This window comes from Cavenderia fasciculata, assembly GCF_000203815.1.
Source record: "Cavenderia fasciculata unplaced genomic scaffold Scf_ET2XIPL01COFD4-5, whole genome shotgun sequence".
Taxonomy (NCBI): domain Eukaryota; phylum Evosea; class Eumycetozoa; order Acytosteliales; family Cavenderiaceae; genus Cavenderia; species Cavenderia fasciculata.
The window spans coordinates 1,213,586-1,238,314 of NW_004457695.1; the positions used below are offsets into that span (position 1 = coordinate 1,213,586).

Below are 24,729 nucleotides of genomic sequence, written 5' to 3' on the forward strand. Positions count from 1 at the left end.
TTGTTATTTATGTACAAAAATATTAATTATTTAAATATTTATGAATCTTGAGAAAATGGTACTTCTTCATCATCCATTTGTCCTTGGTCATCTTCATCTGGATCATTATAAAGGTCTTGAGCCAATGTTCTTGTTGCTGATTTTCTACTTGTTTGACTTTCATTCATTTGGTAAATCATTTGATTTTGTTGTGCTTGTTGTTGAAGGATAATTTGTTGTTGTTGTTGTTGATATAGATTTGGTTGTTGATGTTGATTTGGTGGTTGATATTGATTTTGTTGTTGTTGGATATTATTATTATTATTATTATTATTATTATTATTATTATTATTATTATTATTATTGTAATTGTCGCCAGATTGTTGTTGTTGCTGTGGAGTACCATTTTGTCTTTGGTCATATTGATCATAATTTCCAATATCATAAACACCATCATTTCCAAACTCTGATCTTTGTGAAGGTGTTCCTCTATGTGGACTTGATTGATAATTATTATTATTATTATTATTATAGGGTGGTGAAGATCTAAATTGTTGTTGAGAAGGTTGTCTTTGTTGTTGTTGTTGTTGTTGTTGTTGTTGTTGTTGTTGTTGTTGTTGTTGTGAAGGTTGTCTTTGTTGATAATTATTATTATTATTATTTGCAATAACCATTTGGTTTTGTGGAGAATATTGTTGTTGTTGCTGCTGTTGCTGTTGTTGATACATTTGTTGTTGTTGTTGTTGTTGATGCATTTGTTGTTGTTGATATTGTTGTTGAGGATAGGCAGTATGATCAACAGTAGTGTCGGCAGCAAAATAAATAGTAATAAAACAAGTATTACCAACACGTGATTGCAATGTCAAACTGTATTCCTCGCCAAGTGAGATTTGTGAAGGAGTGCTGTCATTTGGTAGTGCTGCAAGATAGGTTGAAATAGTTTTCAAATCCTTTAGTTGGAAAACAGCTCGCAATGGTAAATCAAATTGATTATCATATTTATCCAATTCATTCAAATCAACTCCAATCTCTGTATGTAATATCTTTTTCTTGTCTTGAATATCGGCTAAATTAAATAAAAAAGATGAAACAATTAGTATATAACAGATTAAACGATCATAATATATTAAATATTTATATATATATTACATACAATCACTTGGAGTAGGAGTTTTAAAGAAAATTCTTTCTTTACCAAGACCAAGAATGACTTCAGTAGTATGAGCAGAGAAATGAGAAATCAGCTCAGATAGTAGTTTTGGTTTAATTGACATTCGAGCTTGTAGTTTTGATGGGTCGCTTTGAGGTGTTCTTATTTCAGTCTTTGATTCAAATGCAGTTCGGTACGACTTGCTTATATGATCGTTGAATCGTTGATGAAACTGCACCTTGCCTTCACCAATATTGACTTCGATAATAAATTGTAATACATTTTGAGCTTGAAAGAATGAATAGCATGATCTTGCTTTTATACCAATACACACTCTGTTTTGTGGCATCTGATAGATCCCAAAGAACTCTTTACTCAATTCCATTCTAAAATGTAAGTTTAATGATGATGGTGTCAATGCAAATATACACTAAAACATAAATAAATAAATATTAGTTCCATATTACTACTACTACTACTATCAATATATTCTAATCTATTCCTAATCATACCTTGTTTGGAGTAAACTCCATTTCAATTTCATCACCAAGTTTACCCATACATTGCATACTCTTTGCAAACAATTTAAAATGTTTAGAAGGTATTTCTAATACTATTGGTTCTTGATCTGATTGATTCGATGATGGATAACTCATTCTTATCTATCTTAATATATATCAGTATATCTATATCTATCTCTATGTTGTGTGTTTCTAATTGGATACTTTAATTTACTTTTTTCTAATTTTTTGAGCATCATATGCTAAAATTCAAAAATTCGAGGAAAACTACAGTTTTTTTCTGGCGCTTTTTTTTTTTTTGAAGTTGTAACTATGCGACTTTATTGTACTTTACAAAATTAAACATTTTAATTTATCATTTTCATCATCAACAATTCTTTTCAATCTTTTATGTTGATATAGAAACTCGATGATATTGGATGGTCCTGAACATCTTGGGGTGCAACCTTCACTACGATTGAAATGTAGGAATGAAACAACTTCAAAGTGTTTGTTGGAACATGCCAAATCAATAGCCAACGGTGAGCAACCCTCTGTACGATTCAGATGTAAAAATGAGACAATATCTAGTCTTCCAATGCTAGCTGATTGGTCCATTGCAACTCTACTACATCCTTCTTGACGATATTTATGTAAAAAGGTAACTATATCAAAATATCCTTGTGATGCTGCCTATATAAATATACATGTATATGATACGAATGGATGGAAGAGTAAATATAAATGGATCTGGATTGGAGTTATATATGTATGTATATATATGTATATTTTTGAATCAGTCTTACCGAATCCATTGCATTGTATGAACAACCTTCAGTTCGATTTTGATGAAGAAAATCAACTATTGATAAAAAACCACATTCTGCTGCCTTGTCCATCGTTGCTTTGGAACAACCATTGGAACAGAGTGAACAATTGGAATGAATATATTTAACTATATCCAAATGACCGCTGGTTACTGCTCTATCAAATAATTCAGATGGATGACAATTACCACCATGATGTTGATGAAGTAGTTTGAGGATTTCTAAATGACCAAATTCCGCAGCCATTAGAATAGCATCTTTAAGAGCTGGTTGTTCACGACGAGTTTCTAAAATTAATTCTACTACTTTAAAATGACCATATCGAGTTGCCGATACCAATGAATCAGATGAACACCTCTCAGAGGTATTATCATAAATGAATTTAATGGCTTCAAAACTACCTTGAACAGCTGCCAAATCCAATGAATAGTTGGGTGATCCTGCTCCTACTCCTGCTCCTACCCCTTCTCCAGTTAGATTCATATTAACAAATAAGAATTCTAAAATATCTAATCTATTTCTATAAGTTGCAGTTGAGAGAGCTCCAATTGATTTAGTTTCAGGTCTGTTATAGTGTAGATACTCTACAACTTCAAGAAACCCGTTTAGAGATGCACCTTCCATTGCAGCATAGGTAGCACCTTCTAGACGATTTTGATCCAGGTACTTTACAATGTCAATAAAGCCATTGCGAGCGGCATAGTTCATTGCAGCCACTGTACATCCTTGACTTGTATTTTGGTGAAGGAATTCAACTATACTGAGAAACCCATTTTCAGCTGCCTTGTCCATCGCTGCTTTACTACATCCTTCAGTTCGATGTTTATGTAAATACTCTACAATCTCTAAATACCCATTTTCAGATGCCTTGTCCATCGCTGCTTTACTACATCCTTCTGTTCTATTAGTGTCCAAGAATTGAACCATATCTAAATATCCATTCATTGCAGCCTTTAACAAAAAGATAAATAAATATATACATTGTTAGTTTCAAATGGGATCAATTATAAATATATTATATTATATTATATTTCAAATGAATTCATACAGTATCCATTGTATTACTAGAGAATGCTTTTAATTGGTTATTATGAATAAATTGAATGATACCCAAATGACCATGAATCGAAGCTTCACAACCTATATCAACAAATGCTTCTTTTGCCAATTGAAAATAAGAGGATGTGGTGGAGGTAGAAGTAGTGTCATCATTATCATTGTCATTATCAATAGACAATATAGTTTCATAACAATATTCGATGATATTTAGATGACCGTGTCGAGCAGCCTTTCTTAATGCAGAGACTAGCCACCGACCGACTGGAATACCAGTTCTACCACTACCCAACGCTTGATTGTGTTGAATGAGTAATTTGAGAATATCCAAGTGACCATGATCGGCACATGCCTCATATGTTGACAATCCATAGCCTTCGGTACGATTGGCAATCAAAAAGTCGATGATATGTCGGTGTCCACTTGTTACGGCATTTGAAGCAGCCTTTACAGTACACCGCATCTTTGGATACCGACGATGTAGTAGTTTGAGTATATCAATATTACCATGATCACATACTGCATCCAATACAACATCGTCTAGAGGTTGATAGTCGGGTGACCATTCGAGTAGATGCAGTAGTGTTTCAATGTCTGCGTTGGGATGACAGCAGTACATATTGATGGCGTGTGATCGTAGCAATACATCACCACCATTCTTTCTATTTGGTGGAAGATAATGTTTGATAAATCCCCATGGCAGTGCATATTGTTGAATCAAACAAGTCAATGGTAATGATCTTGCAATCAACTCTTTTCCTTTCAAATAACCATAGTATTTTCTATATACTCCAATACCAACGCTTTGTTTACTTGATGACGATGATGATGAAGATGATGGAGGTAGACTTGACATTTGTTTAAATACAGTATTTCTAATATGCAATGATTTAAAGATATGATTAAAAGACGTAGTAGCATTATTATTATTATTATTATTATATAATACACGGTCGACCGTTGAAGAAGATGATGTTACAACATTTATATTATTATTGTTTGGAGACATATCTTCTTCTTCTTCTTTGTTGTATGTACTAGAAGAGTAAAAAGAAGTGCAATGAATAAGTTAAGTTGATTAGTTTTTTCACCAAACAAAACAAACATGATGACTCTTTTAAAGTACCTCTTTCAATCAAATCATTCAAACCACTTTTGTTCTTTATACCATCTGATGGTGGATGGAGTGATTGTCATCATCTTCCACCCAATTATTATTTATTATAATTAATAATAGTTTTAATTTTTGAATTATTATTATCGCAATTATTTATTATTACTTGTTACTTTTGTTACTTTTGTTCCATTTGTTCTTTTTCCTTTTCCTTTTTACTACCACCCATACAATTAGGAGATGGAGTGATTGTTTTGTTCTTTTCCCAAGATTCTGGAGTAGCAGTTTTAATACTTAGTGCGTGTACACCACCCTTTAATTCTTCTGATAATAGTTCATTCACCATTCTGTGTTGTTGAATCATTGATTTACCTTTGAATAATTCAGAGACTACAATTACCTGTTACATGTGTGATCGATCGATCGATCGATCGATAATATAATATCAGTTGGTCTCATTCATTCAGATTGATTGTTGTTTGTTTGCCAGACTTGACTTACTTTAAAATGAGTTTCACTTCCTTTTGGAACACTGTGCATATAACTTTCATTGTTTACTTCAAGATGAATGGGATTGAATTCTGTATTCAATTTACCTTCGATAGTTGATTGTTTTGGTCCTTTGCTAGTCATATTGTTTGTCGTTGAGAAATATCTAAATGATGATGATGATGACAAAGAAGAAGAAGAAGAAGAAGAAGATGATGATGATCTTAATACCCTATAAAGAAACATCTAATCTATCTATCTATCTATCTGTCTATCTATTCTATTGGTTAATAATATCATTAAAAATAACATCTATCTACTTTTTCACAGTGATGGACACCTGACAAATTAAAAAAAAGTATTATTATGTTCTTGTTGATTGTTTAGTTGCTGTATTGTTGTAATTAATATTAATATTGGAATTGAAAAGGAAATGATAGAAAGAGTAATGGAGGAATAGAAGCTATCAATGATTTAGTTACCACAAATGGATGAATTGTCTAGAAGAAAATAGATGTGCACTTATCTTTACTTTCAATAGTATACTCAATCTGTTCATCACAAGTCCGAATGAAGAGGTAATGAGGCCCTTCTTGTTAAAGAGATAAAGAGATACAAACACAAATAATATTACCTATACATTCAATTCAGTAACACACAAATCACAACCGATATAGAGAAAGGCATTAAACGATGGATAGAGAATAATGGTAAGCATCTACTCATACCGTATTATATTGACACTTTACAATGGATATAGTGTATATATTTAAAATGAATATGTCAATGTATACTATGTACCTTTGACGGTCGTGAAGCAAGTGGCAAGATCAGAAAGTCGATGTAACGTGTTGACCCACACAGGTTTCAGATCAGATGTTACGACTATACGTTTCATCGACTTTCTGATCAGCCAAACAACGTTAATAATTAATCCATCACTTTGTTGTTCTATAGAGGTATTCCATCTCATGAAGAAATTAAACAAAGGTAAATATAAACATTAAAAAAAAAGACATAATAAATAAAATAAAGACTTTTTGAAAAAAGGAAACAAATGAGAGTAGAGAGACTGAGTATTTTAATTTAAGATGACGTAGTATAATTATATATAAATATTATATTATATTATAGTTATTAGATAAAGCTATTAGAATGAATATTGATGAATCATTTAAATCAATATTGACAAATAAATATATTAGAAAAAGAATCATTCAATATGTACAAACAATCAACAAGTTGTATAATCATGGAATATCAATACCCTACAATACAGTAGATACATTTGAATGGTTGGTAGACCAATACTTTAATAAGAAAGCAAGTGCATCGTTGTTGGTATACAAGATTCAAAAGAATATAGGGCATATTCGATTACCAACCTTTGTAGGCTTTCAAATGATGGTTAATCTTGACCTATGTCTATACAAACAGATATACCTACACTTTCAAGATAGACTGTTGGAATACCCTTATCTGATGGATTCAGCTGCCAATAAAGGTCGATCAGATATAGTGGACTTTCTAATCGACAAACGTGCACCGTTTACAAGTCATGCTATCGAGAATGCATGTTGTAATGGGTATATTGGTATTGCTGATAAATTGTTAAATTGTGATTATATCAAACCAGAGTGGATGCCATCAACTCGTGGATACGATGGTGCTGCGCAGAACGGTCATTTGGATGTACTCAAATACTTGGATCACTCGAGTCGTATTGTACAACCCATCGAGACAACCACTCAATGCATTGATCAAGCATGCAAGAACAATAGAGAAGATGTGGTACGATACTTGATGGAGACTCGGACAGAGGGTTTCACAAGACATGCTATCATTCGAACGGTCGAGTGTGGCAATCTGCCATTGTACCATCATCTACGTCAGAATATGGCGTCACTGTCCCACAACCACTTTGACTCAAGTGAGATTCTCGGTGCTGTTATCATAGCAGCCGAGAATGGACACGTAGAGATGGTCAAACATATGTTTGGTACGATCGTTCAACAAAAGGATCTCGAGTACCCCATCGACACACACAAGCTTAGACAGGCGGTAGTACGTGCTAGTCCCGACCCACGAATACTACTCGAATACATGATCAAGAATGGGGTATTGACCGAATACTCATTGGTAGAAGACGATGATCTTATTGCAGTTGCCTCCAAATACTGTGGATTGGGTATGGTCAAATACCTTGTCAATATCAATAGAAACCGTCGTATTCGTCAAAACATACTGATTCAAGTGTGTGACCAACAACCATGTGCACTCGACGTCATCGAATATTTGTTTCAAGAGTGTCAAGAGCCACGTCGTAATCCAGAGAATAGCTATCGCACCGTGATAATGAGTGTCATTCGATATGACAATATTGAATTGTTTCAATTGATGCAGAGGTATCCACCGATGCTTGACGTTGCCACCAATGTGACAGATGACTATACGATGCAGACAGCAATCAGTGGCAAATACCGTATTGTCGAGCTCTTGCTAGACCACTTTAAAAACGATGAAATCAGATTCAACGCGATTGTCAGCAAGATGGCATACTCACCCGTCACAGAGTTGGCCAAGAGGATGGTCACTGATCATCGACTCAAACCAAGCTTGATAGCGTTGCGTACAGCTGTCATCAAAAATAATACTGAACTGCTTCAGTTTTACATTGACACGATGCAGAACAACCCCGAGTCCCATGAAAAGATCGACAACTATATAGTCTCAACACTGCTCTGTGATGCAGCTGAGAGAGATCGTGTGGCGGTGGTCAAGCTTTTACACGAAAAGTTTGGTATACGCCAATTGAAACCCGTCGCCTTGGACGGTATTGCGTATCGCGGACGTGTCGATCTCATGGACTTTTTGTTGAGTAACACCAAACAAGACGCTGTCAAGGTGACATCGTCCACCCTCTTGGAGGCGGTGAAGAGTAGCCGGTTGGATATGGTAAAATGTATTCTTAGACATCGCAAGGGGACAACGCCTAACCCAGACAGTCTCCAGGTGGCCATTGACAAAAACAATCTCCAAATGTTCCAGTTTCTCTGGACCAAGTTCTTCCAAAATGCAAAGGGTCGGTCGACAGTACCAAAGAACTATTTCGGAGGAGCTGCCTCTCAAGGCAACCTAGGTATTATCAGACAACTCCAACACCTTGTTCCCGACATTCAAGAATATGACAGCTTTTTAATCACATCGTTGTTGGTGGCCAAAACCGATGTACCAATGCTCACCCTCTTCCAAAATAATATAAACTATACCGATGTCTTGAGACAATGTTGTAAACACGAGAACCTAACATTCCTCAAAACCTATCTCCTCGACAAACCAGAATTCAATCACAGAGCAATCCTACTCGAAGCCATCCAGACAAAAAACCTCGATATCGTTAAAACCATCGTTGCAGCAGTTCCACCTAGATCCATTCTTGCAGTTCATGAACAAAGATCAAAATGGGAAACTCCAACAATTGAAAAATACCTCTCATTACATAAAAGTGCTAAATAAAGAAATACTATTATTTATTAATAAATATTGTGAGTGGAAATATATTTTATATTGAAGATAGAAGTTAACCATGACTTTTAAATATCTTTAAGAACTCTCCCGTCAAAAAATATTGATTAAAAATAATAAATAGTATTTTTATTTTTATTTGTTGGTGTATCTAGTATTGCACAACTTTCGGGATTACTGCAAAGATTGCCCATTTGTCCAGAGGTACATGTGGAGTCGCGGAACAAAAAAGAAAGATATCAACTTGCCCGAATTTAATGGGTAGATTTTTAACATTATTGGGGATGCGACCTTTTTTAATCCATTATTATTTATTTATTTATTTATTTATTCCGAATCACCTCCATCGAACTTGAACTTGAGTTGTTGCTCTTGTGACAAAAATAGATAGAATAGAATAATATAAATAACTTTAAAAAGAGATAAAAAAAAAAAAAAGAGATAATTTTTTTTATTTTTGGAACCTGATCTACTTGGTATCTCAATCCAACAAATTACGAAACAACAACCTTTCTTCTTCTTTTTAACCACCACATCGGTCAAGAATAGATAGAAGATGAATGATGAATGATGGATGGGCTATGAACTCTTTAACCCAGCCCGACAAATAAGCCAAGCATAGATACACATCACTCACATAAACAAACACAACCCATATTTGTTTTATAACATTGCAATGGATATATCTATGTGTGTGTATCTTTAATTAACCCAACATCTTTACGATGGGTTAGCAGGATCGATGATCATCTAGTAGTAAGTACCGATGGTGATGACTACACAATCACAACCAAGATTGAAGGGTAGAAAAGCCATCATAAAGATCACCAGCCGTATCACATCACATCACATCAATCAAGTGATCTTTTAAAAAAATATTTTTAAATTTGGTGGCACCTAACGAAGAAGCGAGTTACAACAAAAAAAACCAAAAGGTTTCGATCATCAACAGAAACCCTCCCTTACCACTCCATTCGCCTAATCACGTGATTAGCTGTTTCCTTGCTCTGTTGGCAAGCACCGATAGCCCCCTCATTGGCCATCATGCCCTGTGCAAAACTTAACTTTCTAAATTCCCCTCCATTTCGTATTTACGAATTTAATCTTCTATTCTTTGCTTGGTGACGTTCTCTCTCTCTCGACCTCCAAACAAACCCTGTTGCTACTGCTTGCTGATTGTTCATTTCATCTTTATAATTATTTTTCCTTTCAAATAATACTAGTCTTCTCTTTTCTTTTTCCTTTTATCTATTTTATTTATTTAGATCGGGTCTAAACAAAACCCATCAACCCTTATTTATTTTGTACCACTACTACTATATATTACATTACACACTATTAGAGAGAGAAAGAAAGAAAGAAAGATTAAATAAACACACACACACACACAAAAAGATGTTCTTTAAAAACAATAAGAGTAATATAATACTCTTATTAGTATGTCTTTTAACATTAAGTTTTTATGCTGATTATGCTGAAGGTAAGTTCACACCACACACACAACAACACCATTGCAACACGATTGATAGATCAAACACACACACAATTCACACCAATTATTCATTGTTGTAAAATTCAAAACGACAACTTTTTTCTTTTTTTTTTTTTTTCTCGCGCTGGTTTCTGATCACTTGCATGATCAGGTGATCCATCTACTATGATACGATAAATATAGTTTTCCAAATATTAATTAATATATTTTAATTTCCCATTCGATTCTATTCTATTCTGGTTTATAGCATCACATTTTAGATACAGTACATTGTCATGGCAATACCTTTCACCCAATACATTCCGTGTTACTGTCAAAGTAGCCTTTAGATACAAATATTTTGTTGAATGGCTTGGATCTTCTCCATACCAAGGTTTCACGTATGTAAACAAACTAGCATTTACATAGCATAGTCAGGCAGGCAGGAGTCATATGCATGCAATCATTAGCTAACTCTACTCGACTCGACTTGACTGCTTATATATTTATATTTTTGCTTTATTTTTTTAAATTTTTTAGATTTTTCAATTATGATTTAATTTTGGAATATTCCAAGAGAAATTGGTTGAATCAATTGGTAACATCTACCACAACCTATTCAAACATTGTATTTACAACAGAGTATGCTGATCCAATTGCCGATTGGATCACTGCTAGCAGTGTGGTTGATGTGACGTTCCCATCGGAAGCCGTGACATCTATGGGTGGTCGTATCACATACTATGGTACCAACCGTATTGCCAACCTCCAAAACAACGCCGAGTTGCCATGGAATGTGACATCGACCGTTCCATTGACCGGTCTCACCACTGCCAACTCATCGCCAGTCTCTGGTATGTTGCCCATTGTACCAGCCTACAATGGCCAAGCCAACTCGATCCCAGTGTTGGCATCGCACCAAGAGAACCCAAATGCCAACCTCAAGTTCTCGCTCTCTAAATGGACCGGTATGACTCAACCTGGTGGCATGACAATCGACGCCAACACCGGTGTCATCACCTACACACCAACTGCCGTCGGATTGTGGTGCGCCCAAGTTGTCGTCACCGAAACCAACGGTCTCCAATCGAGCATTTCCGTCGATTTCATCGTCAATGTCACTGCCAAGCCAGTCACCCAGGACCTGCCACCATACTTCCAGGTGCCACCTACCCCCGCCCAAGGCTCGTACGAAGACTTTGTTGTCAACACGGCCAAGTCGTTCCCCCTCAGAGGTGTGTCGCCCCAGTCTGGCTCGAAAGTCACCATCTCCAACTCCAACTTGCCCGCCGGCATGAACTACACCACGCAGACCGCATCCAACCCCAACACAGTCACCTTTTCGTGGGCTCCTACCATGTCCCAGGTCGGTGTGTACATTTTCTCTGCCGGTCTCGTCGACAACAAGGGCAATGAGATGGTTGGCGGTGTGCACTCGTTCTTCTTGCGTGTGTCGGCTGCTGCCTGCGGCAACGGACACGCCGAAGTCAACGGCTCGTGCACGTGTAACAACAACTGGACCGGAACCAAGTGCGACCAATGCAAGCCAGGTTTCTACGGTGCTCTCTGTCTCCCATTGCCACCATGCCAAAACGGCCAATCCAACGGCGGCACAGATGGTGACGGCAAGTGTATCTGCGACCCCGGGTACCAAGGTCCCGCCTGTAACGTCAGTATCGTCAAGTACTGCTCGCCATCCGACCCCAATGCCATCATCCAACAGTCTCAAATCGACTCGCTCTCTGCCGTCAAGCCAGACTTTGTCCAAGTGTCGTTGACCCCAACCGGATCGCAACTCCAAATCCCACTCCAACTCACCGGCAAGAATATCATTACTGCCGAGATCTTTATCCTCCTCGACACATCTGTCACTGCCGCCAACACTGCCCGTTACAAGCAGTTCATCACCCAACACAACTTGTTTAGAGCTACCTTTGCTGCCAACAGAGACGCCATTCTCTACGGTCTCGGTACATTCTCTGATTCGGCCAACCAACCAAACAGCTTCCAACTCAATGCCAACCCAATGACTGATATCACCACCACCCTCAACTCTGTCGCCTTGTTGACTGGTAGCCCATCGGCCAACATCCCATACTCTGTATTAATCGATGCCATCCCAAAGATTGGGTTCTCCAACTCTGGTACCATGAAGATTATCTATCTCGTCACCGACAATAACATTGCTCCAACCGACAACACCCTTGTTTCTAAACTTGTCAAAGCTTTGGATACCCGTAATATCTTACTTGGTGTGTTTGCACTTGATTCAGTGTCGTCGTATGCTCCATTGTTCTCGGCTGCCGGCGCTGGGTATTCGTACGCATGGCCATCAACCACCTCTGACTCGTGGTTCAGCTTGTTCATCACCAACATCTACACTCCAATGATCAACAATATTGTCGTCAAGGTTGTCTCGGATGAATACAGTATTGTCGCCACCCCTCCACCCACCACCTCGACCACCACCTGGTACACTGGTCTCTTGCTCCCAACCCCCGCCCCCACCGCCCTCACTCCAGTGGTCAAGCTCAATGTAGTCGGTTTTGACAAGCAAACCATCGCCGTCGCCATCAACCACGCCCCCACCACCAGCTCGGTCGCCATCACCACCGACGAAGACCAGTCCACCACCTTTTCCATCGTCGGCTCGGACATCGACCTCAACCTGTTGAATGTCGCACTCACCCAGCTTCCATCCAAGGGATCGATCAAGATTAACGGTGTCGTGATGGTTCTCGGACAGTCATACGCTCTCCCAGCATCCACATCCAATGCCTTTACCTTTGTCCCAACCCTCGACCAAAACGGTGCCGACGTTGCCAAGTTTACCGTGTCTGACGGTTGTTTGTCTGCCGCTGCCACCATCTCCATCCAAATCAATCCAGTCAATGACCCACCAACCTGTCAACCACTCGTCGTCTCAACCGACCAGTATGGCGCCAAGACATTCGTACTCAACGTTGCCGATGTCGATTCACCCGCCTTGACTGTCGAGTTCCAGGCCAGCGCATCGACCCTCCAATCACTTGGCTCGTTCAAGGATGCTACCACTGCCAACGTCGTCGACGGCACCAAGTACCCATCGACCACCCAATTCACATTCACCCCATACTCTTCTGCCAACGGGTCGGCCGCCTTCACCTATGTTGTTCGTGACCAAGCCCTCTCCTCCCAATGCACAGCACTTATCCAAGTCGTCCGTGTCAACGTAGCACCAACCCTGTCCGTTCAAACACCCGTCAACATGATTCCAGATTCCACCAAGGTCATTCCATTCACCGTCAGAGATACTGATAATGGCGAGACCCTCACCGTCACCATCGTCTCTGCCGCCCCTGTCGGTGGAGAGTTTTTCGGTCCACAAGGTCAATCACTTGCATCCGTTGCCTTCCCATTGACTATTGGCACCTTTGATGTATCATCAACCCACGAACAAACCAGTCAAATCTCTTACAAGTCACCAAACAGTCAACCAACTGGTGTATCCATCACACTCAAGGTAACAGACACAAGTGGTGTTAGCGAGACAAAGGTAGTACAAATCTCAATCACTGGTACCCGTGTCAACTATGCTCCAACCGCCACTCCAGCCGGTCCCATCACACTCGACCAAGATACACTCTCTCCAAGCTTTGTTCTCAACGGTACTGACCCAGACCAATCCAGAGGATACGACAATATCCTCGACATTGTCATCTCGTCCTATCCCAAGAACGGTCAACTCCAAACCCCAGTCACTGGCACTCCACTCGCCAACCCACTCAAGACCGCCCTCTCTGTAGTCTATGCCCCCAAGCCAGGCTACTTTGGCAGCGACCAACTCACATTCTACGTCGTCGACAGTCTTGGCAACGCCTCTCTCCCAGTCACCGTCCAAATCGTCGTCAACCACGTCAACCACGCTCCAGCCATCTCTGCATCGGACATTTTCGTCACTGGACGTCAAAACCAATGGCCAAACACCCCCATCACCATCGCTGCATCTGATGTCGACCAAGGAGACGTCCTCACCGTCTCTGTCACCCTTGTCCCAGTCGTTGGAACGATCCTCAAGTCTGACGGCTCTGCCATTTCAACTGTGCCAACTGTCATCTCCAACTTGTCCATCTCATACGCTCCATCAGCCACCACCTTTTACAGTCTTGTTCAACCATACACTGTAAAGGTATGTGATAATGCCGTACCATCACTCTGCTCGTCTGCATCTGCCAATATCCACTACACCTATGTCAACTCTGCTCCAACTGGTGAAGCTGTTAGCAAGTCTGGACTACAAGACCAATCACTCCCATTCAACCTCAAGGGAAGCGATTTTGAAGATGGATCCAACGTTGTATTCTATTTGACTACCTTGCCATCGTACGGTCAATTGTTTAGTGCTGGTAACTTGGTTACCTCGACCAGCCAACAATTGTTGGTCACCGGACTCACCTATGTGCCCAACGCAGGTGTCTCCAACGACGATACACCGGGTAAACTCGGACCTGTTGAATCATTGTTCTACGTCGTCTCGGACAAGAACAACACCAAGTCTACCAACTACCCCATTACACTCTTTATCGAGCCTGTCAAGCCACCCATCTACACTGGCGAGTCCAACTTTACAACTCTTGAAGACACCAAGTTGTCGATTGCTTTGAATGCCATTTCCCAAACTGGCGCCACCTCTTTTGAGATTGACTTTACCAGCTACACCAATAACGGTAAGATCTACTTTGTATCGTGTACTGCTAATGACCCAAGCTGTCTCACTGAGATTGACCCATCCCAAGACAGAACATTTGCTGGTCCACCATTCAATCTTGTCTACATCCCACCCGCCGACGCATTTGGAGATGATATGGATCGTTTGACCTTTGTCCTAAAGGAGAAGCATACATCCATTGAATACGCCATCAATATTAATGTCGTGCCTGTGAATGACCCACCTGTGTTTATGCCACTCACCTACACTGGCTTCCTCGACCAAGTACGTGCCATGTCGCCCGTCGTCACCATCACCGTCAACTCGACCTCTCTCCTCACTTGGAATGCCACCGACATCGACTCGCCATACACTGGTCTCGTGTCAAGTCTCCAGTCCAATATCAAGTCTGGCAAGTTCCTCACCTACGAGGGCGAACCCACCCCATCCAACACGAGCCGTGTCCTCGCCAAGGGCGACCTCATCCCACGTTCGGCCGACGGTCTCTGGCGCGCATTCTATATCCCAACACCCGGCCGTTTCGGAAAGGGTCATGAAATCATCGCCGTCAACATTATCGATAGTTCCGAGCTCTCCTCGGCACTCTACACCATGCGTGTCGATGTCAACCCCATCAACCGTCCTCCAGTCGTCACTGTCAACCAGTCATACTGGGAAGTTAACCCCAAGACCTCTGCCACTATCCTCGGTGTATCGGTGGACGACCCCGACTCGAACCAAAATGACATCTCCCTCACTTTGACCCTCACACCAGCCGATGGATTGATCGAATTACCACTCTCTAAAAACTCGTCGTCCTGTCACTACAATGGTACCAATGTCATCACTTGCAAGGCTCCCAAGACTTCCCTCAACCAATTCCTCACACTCATCAAACTCAATTTCACTCAGACCGAGAATGCCAACTACAGTTTGACCGTATTTGTCAGTGACCTTGGATTCGTCGGAGGCAATGTCTTGACTGACCAAAAGAACGTAGATGTCAAGATCCTCTCTTCACCCGTCAGCAAGCCAAACAACACCACCATTCTCTCTGTCGCCATTGCAGCAGCTGCTGCCGGTGCCGCTGCCATCGCGATCGGTGTCTGGAGACTCATGAAGGCTAGAATGCCCCCAACAGACGCCTTCTTTGGTGATGCTCCATTTGCCGATGCAAACATCAACAGTAATCCATTATACCAAGATTCTAATCGTAATCAAATGAATCCATTATATGAAAATGCTGCTTAAAAAAAAAAAAACATTAACAAAAAACAAGTAATAATAATAATAATAATAATAATATTTATCTCTTCTCTCTCTTTTTTAAATAATTTTCAATAAATAAAATATAGATAGAATATATACACCTTATAATATATTTTTTCATCAATGTAATAACTAACACAATTGTGGAGGATCCTCTGTCCAACCAATCGTGAGAAAAAAAGGAAGGGGGGCGAGGGAATGGAAGGCCAATGTTGATTTTATTCAACCAATCAAAAGTATAATGGGCAAACGGGAATAAAAGTTGAGTTTGAATTGTGATAATAGAAGGGATGGGATTGAGCCCAGTGAGCGACAAACAATTGTAGTGTAATTGCGAGATGAATCTGCAATGCAGCCATGCAAGTTAGTTGTAAGGTTCTACTTTAGATTCCATCAATCCGCTTCCTTTGCGGTATTTCATTGGGGTGTGTATTTAAATAAGCGAGAGAAGGAAGTGATCACAGTATGATTGTTGTGTGTTTAATTGATGGCATTGGGGCCGCCGATATTTGACAATCGCAAGGTTTTTACAAAAATGGAGTGCTCTAATCGCATGCTAGGTGGGGTGTAAGATGAGTAAAAAATAAAAGGTTGGAGGTGGATATTTTTAGAGGGTTGAAGTTTTTGGGCACCATTAATGGGAGGGTTGTTGTCAACAGACCAGATAGCAATTAGGGATCAATGCATATTTATCTTCGGATAAACCTACTATCCCGAACAAGTATTTGTTTCAGGAGGGAGACTCCTGTGTGTTTGAAAAGATGCGAATTGCCTGAGAGGAGGAAGGCAATACACAACTGAATCCATCCATCCGTCGGCAAGATATACTATAATCAAATTAAATTTAAATAATTAAATAAAATACTCATTCCCCTGTTCTGTCCATTATCATAATAGAACACCTCACAACACATTCTATTCTATTTTTATATATTATCCTATCCTATCTTATCTGTACATTTATTATTTATTTATTTTATTTTTTTTAAAAACCTTTAATTCTTAAAAATGGTTATTTTTAATAATAACCTTTTTTTGAAAGGAGTATTATTATCAATTGTATTATTATTTACTTTTTCAGATGGTGTGTACCATACCAACAACAAGATGTCGATATGCATTGCATAAACCCCTTTTGATCATTTTTCAAAATCTAACTAACCTATTCTCTTTTTTCATCTTTTTTTTTTGTTTGATCAATAATAATAATAATTATTTATAGCAACACATTTTAGATATGGTACTATTCAATGGACCAATGGGGCTAATTCATGGGCATTTACCATTCGTGCCAATATTGCATTTAGATACTCATACTTTAAACAAGTATATGGAGTCAACCCTGTAGTTGGTGACACTTTTACCTATGACACTTTATTAGTAGGATACACCTATGATGATTGGTTATTTGGTGATTCTTATTATGAAGTATGTATACTACCCCTCTCACCATATATATACATACATACATACATATATATACATACATATACATATTCTAATGAATTTCATTTTCTTTATTGTGTGTTTGTAGGAAAAATATTATGCTGATTTTACAATTGATCATATTGATCCAGGAGCAGATTGGTTAACAGCCTATTTATTCGAAACATATACTTATCCATCTGATTGTATTCCATCGTATGGATCAAAGATTGGATATTATGGAGGTGATCGTTTGGTCAATCTCAATAACAATGCAGAGGGTATGTGGTTGGTTTGGATGTCGGTTCCATTTGGACTTTCAACCACCAAGTATTCATCTTCACCAGTCTCTGGTATGTTGCCTATTGTGCCAGCCTACTTTGGTAAAGTTAACTCGATCCCAGTGTTGGCATCGCACAACCAATCGCCCACCAAGCTAAAGTACACCATGTCGACCTGGTCTGGCATGACCCAACCCCCTCAAATGTCGGTCGATGCCAACTCTGGTATCATCACATACAATCCAACCGCACTCGGTCTCTGGAGCACCCAAATTGTCGTCTGTGAGACACTCGGTGTCATTTCATGCACGACCATTGATTTCTTGATCAATGTGACCAAGCCCATCGTCACACCCGACCTCCCACCCTACTTTGTCACGCCCCCAACCCCTGCCGTCAACTCGTACGTCGACTTTACCACCGGTATCGCCTCGTCGTTCCAACTCAAGGGTGTGTCGCCCCAGGCCACCTCCACCGTCTCCATCTCCACCGCTGCCTTCCCCATGGGTATGACCATGTCGGCACAGACCGTGTCCAACCCCAACACCCAAACCTTCTCGTGGAAGCCAACCACCGACCAGGTCGGCATTTACGTCTTTTCAGCCGGTCTCAAAGATTCCAAGGGTTTGCAACTCGCCGGCGGTGTCTACAACTTCTTCCTGCGTGTCACAACATCGGTCTGTGGAAATGGACAACAACTACCCGATGGAACATGTATTTGTGATGCTGGATGGGTCGGTACCCAATGCAACCAATGTGCTCCCGGCAACTACGGTCCAACCTGTCTGCCATTACCCCCATGCGTCAACGGCCAATCAAATGGCGGTCCATACGGAGACGGCAAATGTGTGTGTAGTCCAGGCTGGCAAGGAGCAGCTTGCAACATTAGTTCAAGCGCCCGTTGTTCCGACACTGCCCCAAGTGCCATCATCACCCAGACATCGTCGGGATCGAGCTCCGTCTCTCCAGACTATGTCCAAGCATCGCTGGCCGTCTCTGCCACTGCACTCCAAGTGCCACTTGCCCTACTCAACAAGTTCACCATCCCCGCCGAGGTATTCATCATCTATGATCTCTCTACGACCGCTGCCAACAATGCCCGTTACAAGCAGTTTATCAGTTCGTTTACCAACTTTAAATCATACTTTGCAACCAAGCGTGAGACTGTTAATTTTGGTCTCGGAACATTCTCTGATTCCGCCACTCAATCCAACACCTTCCAATTGGCTGCCAACTTTATGCCAGATATTGGTCCCACCCTCAATTCCCTCACTTTGTTGACTGGTAACCCATCAGCCAACATCCCATACAACGTGTTGATTGATGCCATCCCAAAGATTGGGTTCTCCAACTCTGGTACTATGAAAATGATCTATCTCGTCACCGACAATAACATTGCCCCAACCGACAACACTCTTATCACCAACCTTGTCAATGCATTAAACAATCGTAACATCTTACTTGGTGTGTTTGCACTCGACTCTGTCTCGTCCTATGCTCCATTGTTTGCTGCTGCCGGCGCTGGTTCTGCTTACGCATGGCCAGCAACCTCTGCCACTCCATGGTTCAACTTGTTCATTGACAATATCTACACTCCAATGATTACCAATATCGTAGTAAAGGTCCGTTCAGATCTCACTGGACTCGTGTCGATCCCACCTCCAAGTCCATCAACTACTACCACCTGGTACACTACTCTCTTGTTGCCAACTCCAGCCCCCACCACCCTCTCTCCACAAGTCCAAATCAATGTTGTTGGTTTTGACAGACAAACCATTGCCGTTGCCATCAACCATGCTCCCACCACCGCATCGGTCCAATTTACAAACACTGAAGACACTTCCTATCCATTTGCCATTGTAGGTGCCGATATTGACCAAAATCCACTCACCATTGCCTTGACCCAACTCCCAGCACTCGGATCGATCCAAATCAACGGTGTCACCATGGTTCTCAACACCCAATACACTCTCCCATCATCATCGACCAATGCATTCAAGTTTGTTCCCAATGCCAATGCCAACGGAAATGATGTCGCCTTGTTTGCAGTATCCGACGGTTGTTTGGCTGCCAATGGACAGATCACCATCCAAATCACTCCATCCAACGATCCACCAACCTGTCAAGCCGCTTTGGTATCAACCGACCAAAACACAGCCAAGCCATTCACCCTTGCCGTCACCGACGTTGACTCTACCGGCTTGACTGTTGAATTCTCGTCGAGCTCGGTCATTCAAACTCTTGGATCCATCACTACTGGTGGCTCTGCCATTGTCGACGGTACCAAGTACCCATCTGGCAGTTCATTCACCTTTACTCCATTCCTCAGTGCCAATGGATCGGCCACCTTCCCATTTGTCGTTCGTGATGAACTCATGTCCTCGCAATGCTCAGTGACCGTCCAAGTTGTCCGTGTCAACGTGGCACCAACCCTCTCTGTCCAGTCTCCCATCAATATGATTCCAGACTCCACCCAATACATCCCATTCACGGTGACTGACCCCGACAACTATGAGACGTTGACTGTCACAATCACAGCTGCCAACCCAGTCGGTGGTGCATTCTTTGGACCCCAAGGAGAAGCCCTTACTGGACCATTCCCAATGGTTATCGGTGCCTATGATGTCTCCTTGACCCATTCTGCCATGAACAACCTCTCGTATCACTCTGCCAACAACCAAGATACCGGTGTATCCATTACTATCAGTGTCTCTGATACTAGTAATGCCGTCGATGCTGAGACTGTCTTGATCCTCATCACTGGAAACAGAACCAACTCTGCTCCATCTGCCACTCCAGTCGGACCCATCGTACTCGACCAAGATACACTCTCCTCTACATTCCTCTTGAATGGTACTGATCCAGATCAAACCAAGTATGATAATATCTTGGATATTGTCATCTCATCGTACCCATCCAAGGGTGTATTGGAAACACCAACAGGCACTGCCCTTGTCACTCCACTCAAGACTGCCCTCTCTGTAGTGTATGCCCCCAATCCCGGATGGTTTGGTGATGACCAACTTACATTCTATGTAGTCGATAGTCTTGGTGTTGCATCTTCTCCACAAACCGTTCTCATCACTGTCAACCACGTCAATCATGCTCCAGTCATCTCTGCATCCGATGTGTTTGCAACTGGTCAACAAGGTCAATGGTTGGATGCCCCCATCACCATCTCTGCCTCTGATATTGATAATGATGTCCTCACTGTCTCGGTCACTGCCCTTCCATCATCTGGCTCCATTAAAAATTCAGATGGTCTTGTTATTTCAACCGTTCCAACTGCCATTTCCAACTTGTCCATCACATATTCTCCATCGAGTACTGTGTACTACAACTTTATCCAACAATATACCGTTCAAGTATGTGATGATGACACTCCATCACTCTGCTCGTCTGCATCGGCCAACATCCACTACACCTACACCAACTCTGCTCCCACTGGTGAGGATAACAAGGTGACCACCTCACAAGACGTCCCAGTCAACTTTACATTGGCCGGCACCGACTTTGAAGACGGATCCAATGTCCTCTTTACCATTGTCTTGCTCCCATCGGATGGTCGACTCTACACCCAAGACGGTCTATTGATTGACTCTACCACACAAACCTTTACCAACCCCAACCTCCACTATGTCCCAGCTGAAGGTGTATCCAACATGGACACTCCAGGCCAACAAGGACCAGTCGAGTCATTCTACTACTCTGTCATTGACCAAAATGGAACTCTCTCATTAAACTACAACATCCAAGTGTTTATCATCCCATTCCGTCCACCCACCTACCACGGAGACACCAACTTTACCACGCTTGAAGACAACTCGCTCAGTATCAGTCTCAATGCCATCTCTCAATACGGTGACCCCAAGTTCTTTATCGAGTTTATGAGTGCTACAGCTGTCGGCAACCTCACCTACACTAGTTGTCCAAATGACGGTACCTGCTCACAGGCTCCACTTGTTCAAGGTGTCCGTTTCATCGGCCCACCATTCACCGTCGACTATAGTCCAGCTGCCGATGCCTTTGGTCCACAATTGGCCACCTTTTCGTTTAGATTTATTGACTCCAACACGTCCGAGGTGATCACTGCAACCGTCGATGTTGTCCCAGTCAACGATCCACCCTACATTCAACCAATCACCATTTCAACCGACCTTGGAACCATCCAAATGGGCAGTCTCTTGTCCATGCCAATGAACAGTACTGCCTTGTTGGTGTTTAACGCCTCGGATATTGATTCGCCATACTCGTCACTCTTGGCTCGTCTCCGTACCCAAGCCAAGGGTTCAATGCTCAGCTACGACGGTCAACCAACCCCAACCAACAACAGCGTCGTCATTAACAAGGGAGACATCATCCCAAGATCAGCCGATGGATTGTGGAGAATGTTCTATCAACCAACACCAGGCCGTAACGGTATTGGTTACGACGCCATCTCGTTTGCCGTCTATGATGACAAGGAGTTGATCTCACCATCCTACTCGTTGCGTGTCAATGTCAACCCCATCAACCTTGCTCCAGTCGTCTCGGTCAACCAAACCCACTGGAACCTCAATGCCAAGACCACCAGCACCAACATTATCGGTATCACTGTCGACGACCCCGACTCGCTCTACAACAACATCTCCTTTACCCTTGCCCTCGCTCCAGAAGGATCGATCGAGTTGCCATACTCCAAGAACTCGCCCAACTGTGATTTCAGCACACCCTCCAATGTCACTTGTACCGCTCCAAAGGGTACCCTCAACACCTTCTTGACCATGATCCGTCTCAATTTCACTCTGACCGAGGATGCCAACTACACACTGACCGTCACAGTCAGCGATCTTGGGTACATGGGTGGCAATGTCTTGACCGACCAAAAGACAGTAGACGTCTCTATTCTCCCATCGGCCATTTCCAAGACCAAGAATAATACAGTCGTATTGGCAGCATCCATTTCGGCAGCAGCTGTTGCAGCAGCCCTCATTGCACTTGGTGTCTGGAGATTGATCAAATCAAAGGCTCCACCAACAGACGCATTCTTTGGTGACTCTCCATTTGCCGATTCAAATGTATCATCTAATCCTCTCTACCAAGATAGTGGTAGATCTGGTGTTAATCCATTATATCAAGATATTAATTAATCAACATATTAATTAACATATTAATCCAACCCAATCATTTATTTATTTTAATCCCTTTGTCCGAACCATTTAAATTAATCAATCCCCCCATCTCTCCTCTATACTATACACATTCAATGACTAAATAGTCTTTATCTCTCTCATTTTTTATAATAATAAATCTTATCATATTAATAGTTTTGTAAATAAATAATTCATTATCATATTTATTTTCAATCTAAATAATATCAATCAAACCCTTTGTAAATACAAGAATATTAAATTATTATTATTAATGATCTTTCGAAAAAAATATGTATATTATTTAAATTCAATTCTATTCATTGTTATTTATATAGTTATATAGTTTGTCAAAAAAAGCAATGGGTTATGATGATTGGATGATTAACAATTTAAAATAATCCAATCAAATCGATATTTAATGATGGATTACCCACACACCCTCCCTCCCTTCTTCCCACTCATCAACGATACATAGAGTCTATCTAATTGTTACATACTCTTTAATATATTACTATTAGAGATAGATAATATTAAACATTAAATTTAATTAATAGAGATGGAAAGAAATCAAGAATCAGTTGTTATTACTGGAGGACAAGGATTTATAGGTAGTTGGGTAGCTAAATTATTGTTGGAACAAACCAATCAAGGTTGTAATAGTTACAATGTGATCATTGTAGATGTTAAACCAGATGATCGTATTCTTAGACAAGTATTGTCACCTTCTCAACTATCAATGTTGACTCGTGTCTATTTGGACATTGCCAACGGACAGGCTGTCACCGACATGGTTAGAAAATACACTCCATCTTTTATCATTCATTTGGCTGGTTTGCAAATACCAACATGTCGTGCCAATCCCATCCTAGGTTGTCAAGTTAATGTTATCGGTACTATTAATGTATTTGAAGCTGTTAAACAATTGGTAAAGAGGAAAATAGGAAAAGAATATATAATATACAATAGATCATTGATTAACCTTTTTGTTATTTGTTTGTAGGAAAAAACATGTCCAATTATTTATGCATCAAGTGCAGCTGTATCTGGACCATCAGAGGATTATGATGGACCAATTAATGATAATGCTTCACACACTCCTTTGACACACTATGGTGTCTATAAACAGGCGAATGAAGGATCGGCAAGAGTCTATTGGATGGATAACAAGATACCAAGTGTTGCATTGCGACCATTTACAGTGTATGGAGTGGGTCGAGAGATTGGAATGACAAGCTCGCCGACAAAGTTGATAAAGGCCATTGTCAGTACCAAAACAGAGTATACTATCCCATTTAGTGGTGATATATGTGTAAACTATGTCGAGGATATAGCATCACTGTTTATTCAATTGGGTCAACTCAAAGACACCATCAAAGGAGCTCATGTATGTAATATCACTGGTGATGTCGTAAGTGTCCAACAATGGGTCGATCTAGTCAAACAAGTAGCTGAAAAGGAAATGAACAAATCTATCAATGTCAAGATTGAAGGATCACCACTTCCCTATCCAACCCATTTCAAAGAAGATACACTTGCCAAACTACTCAATTGTCAATCCAATCAAGTTAAAACAACTCCTCCTATCATCGCCATCACCAAAACTCTCAAAATATTTAAATCTCTCTCTGATCAATCAATTTTAGAATTTAATGACCTATAAACGGAAATATATTAATAATAATTTTATTAAAATAGTAAAAAGAAAGAATAATAAAAAATGGAAATATTAAAACACAAATATATATATATATATATAAAACAGTTATATAGATAGGATTGTTGTTTTGGGTATAAAAAATGTATATATTATTTGTTATTTGTTAT

At 40.6% G+C, this 24,729-nt stretch overlaps 6 protein-coding genes across 6 annotated transcripts; 4 read left to right on the forward strand and 2 right to left on the reverse strand.

Annotated features, from left to right (window-relative positions):
• Positions 1 to 38: 38 nt before the first annotated feature.
• rad9 (component of 9-1-1 complex) lies at positions 39 to 1,785 on the reverse strand (the record flags this gene model as incomplete). Its single annotated transcript, XM_004355534.1, has 3 exons — positions 39 to 1,045; positions 1,133 to 1,559; positions 1,642 to 1,785. The coding sequence occupies 3 exons, from the start codon at positions 1,783 to 1,785 to the stop codon at positions 39 to 41; spliced, it is 1,578 nt and encodes a 525-aa protein (XP_004355587.1).
• A 75-nt stretch (positions 1,786 to 1,860) lies between these two features.
• On the reverse strand, positions 1,861 to 5,757 carry DFA_08086 (uncharacterized protein; the record flags this gene model as incomplete). The annotated part of the gene is made up of 7 exons (XM_004355535.1): positions 1,861 to 1,892; positions 1,995 to 2,322; positions 2,436 to 3,407; positions 3,505 to 4,549; positions 4,809 to 5,026; positions 5,128 to 5,347; positions 5,750 to 5,757. The coding sequence occupies 7 exons, from the start codon at positions 5,755 to 5,757 to the stop codon at positions 1,861 to 1,863; spliced, it is 2,823 nt and encodes a 940-aa protein (XP_004355588.1).
• Positions 5,758 to 5,889: 132 nt separating this feature from the next.
• On the forward strand, positions 5,890 to 8,631 carry DFA_08087 (uncharacterized protein; the record flags this gene model as incomplete). The annotated part of the gene is made up of 5 exons (XM_004355536.1): positions 5,890 to 5,903; positions 6,073 to 6,105; positions 6,151 to 6,178; positions 6,250 to 8,070; positions 8,179 to 8,631. The coding sequence occupies 5 exons, from the start codon at positions 5,890 to 5,892 to the stop codon at positions 8,629 to 8,631; spliced, it is 2,349 nt and encodes a 782-aa protein (XP_004355589.1).
• Positions 8,632 to 10,035: 1,404 nt separating this feature from the next.
• Positions 10,036 to 16,049, forward strand: sibA (substrate adhesion molecule; the record flags this gene model as incomplete). Its single annotated transcript, XM_004355537.1, has 3 exons — positions 10,036 to 10,120; positions 10,380 to 10,512; positions 10,652 to 16,049. The coding sequence occupies 3 exons, from the start codon at positions 10,036 to 10,038 to the stop codon at positions 16,047 to 16,049; spliced, it is 5,616 nt and encodes a 1,871-aa protein (XP_004355590.1).
• A 367-nt stretch (positions 16,050 to 16,416) lies between these two features.
• On the forward strand, positions 16,417 to 22,902 carry DFA_08089 (substrate adhesion molecule; the record flags this gene model as incomplete). The annotated part of the gene is made up of 5 exons (XM_004355538.1): positions 16,417 to 16,496; positions 17,149 to 17,189; positions 17,290 to 17,495; positions 17,602 to 18,280; positions 18,377 to 22,902. The coding sequence occupies 5 exons, from the start codon at positions 16,417 to 16,419 to the stop codon at positions 22,900 to 22,902; spliced, it is 5,532 nt and encodes a 1,843-aa protein (XP_004355591.1).
• Positions 22,903 to 23,461: 559 nt separating this feature from the next.
• DFA_08090 (uncharacterized protein) lies at positions 23,462 to 24,565 on the forward strand (the record flags this gene model as incomplete). Its single annotated transcript, XM_004355539.1, has 3 exons — positions 23,462 to 23,830; positions 23,906 to 24,105; positions 24,202 to 24,565. 3 exons carry the CDS (start codon positions 23,462 to 23,464, stop codon positions 24,563 to 24,565), a joined length of 933 nt encoding a protein of 310 aa, XP_004355592.1.
• Between the last annotated feature and the right edge of the window lie 164 nt (positions 24,566 to 24,729).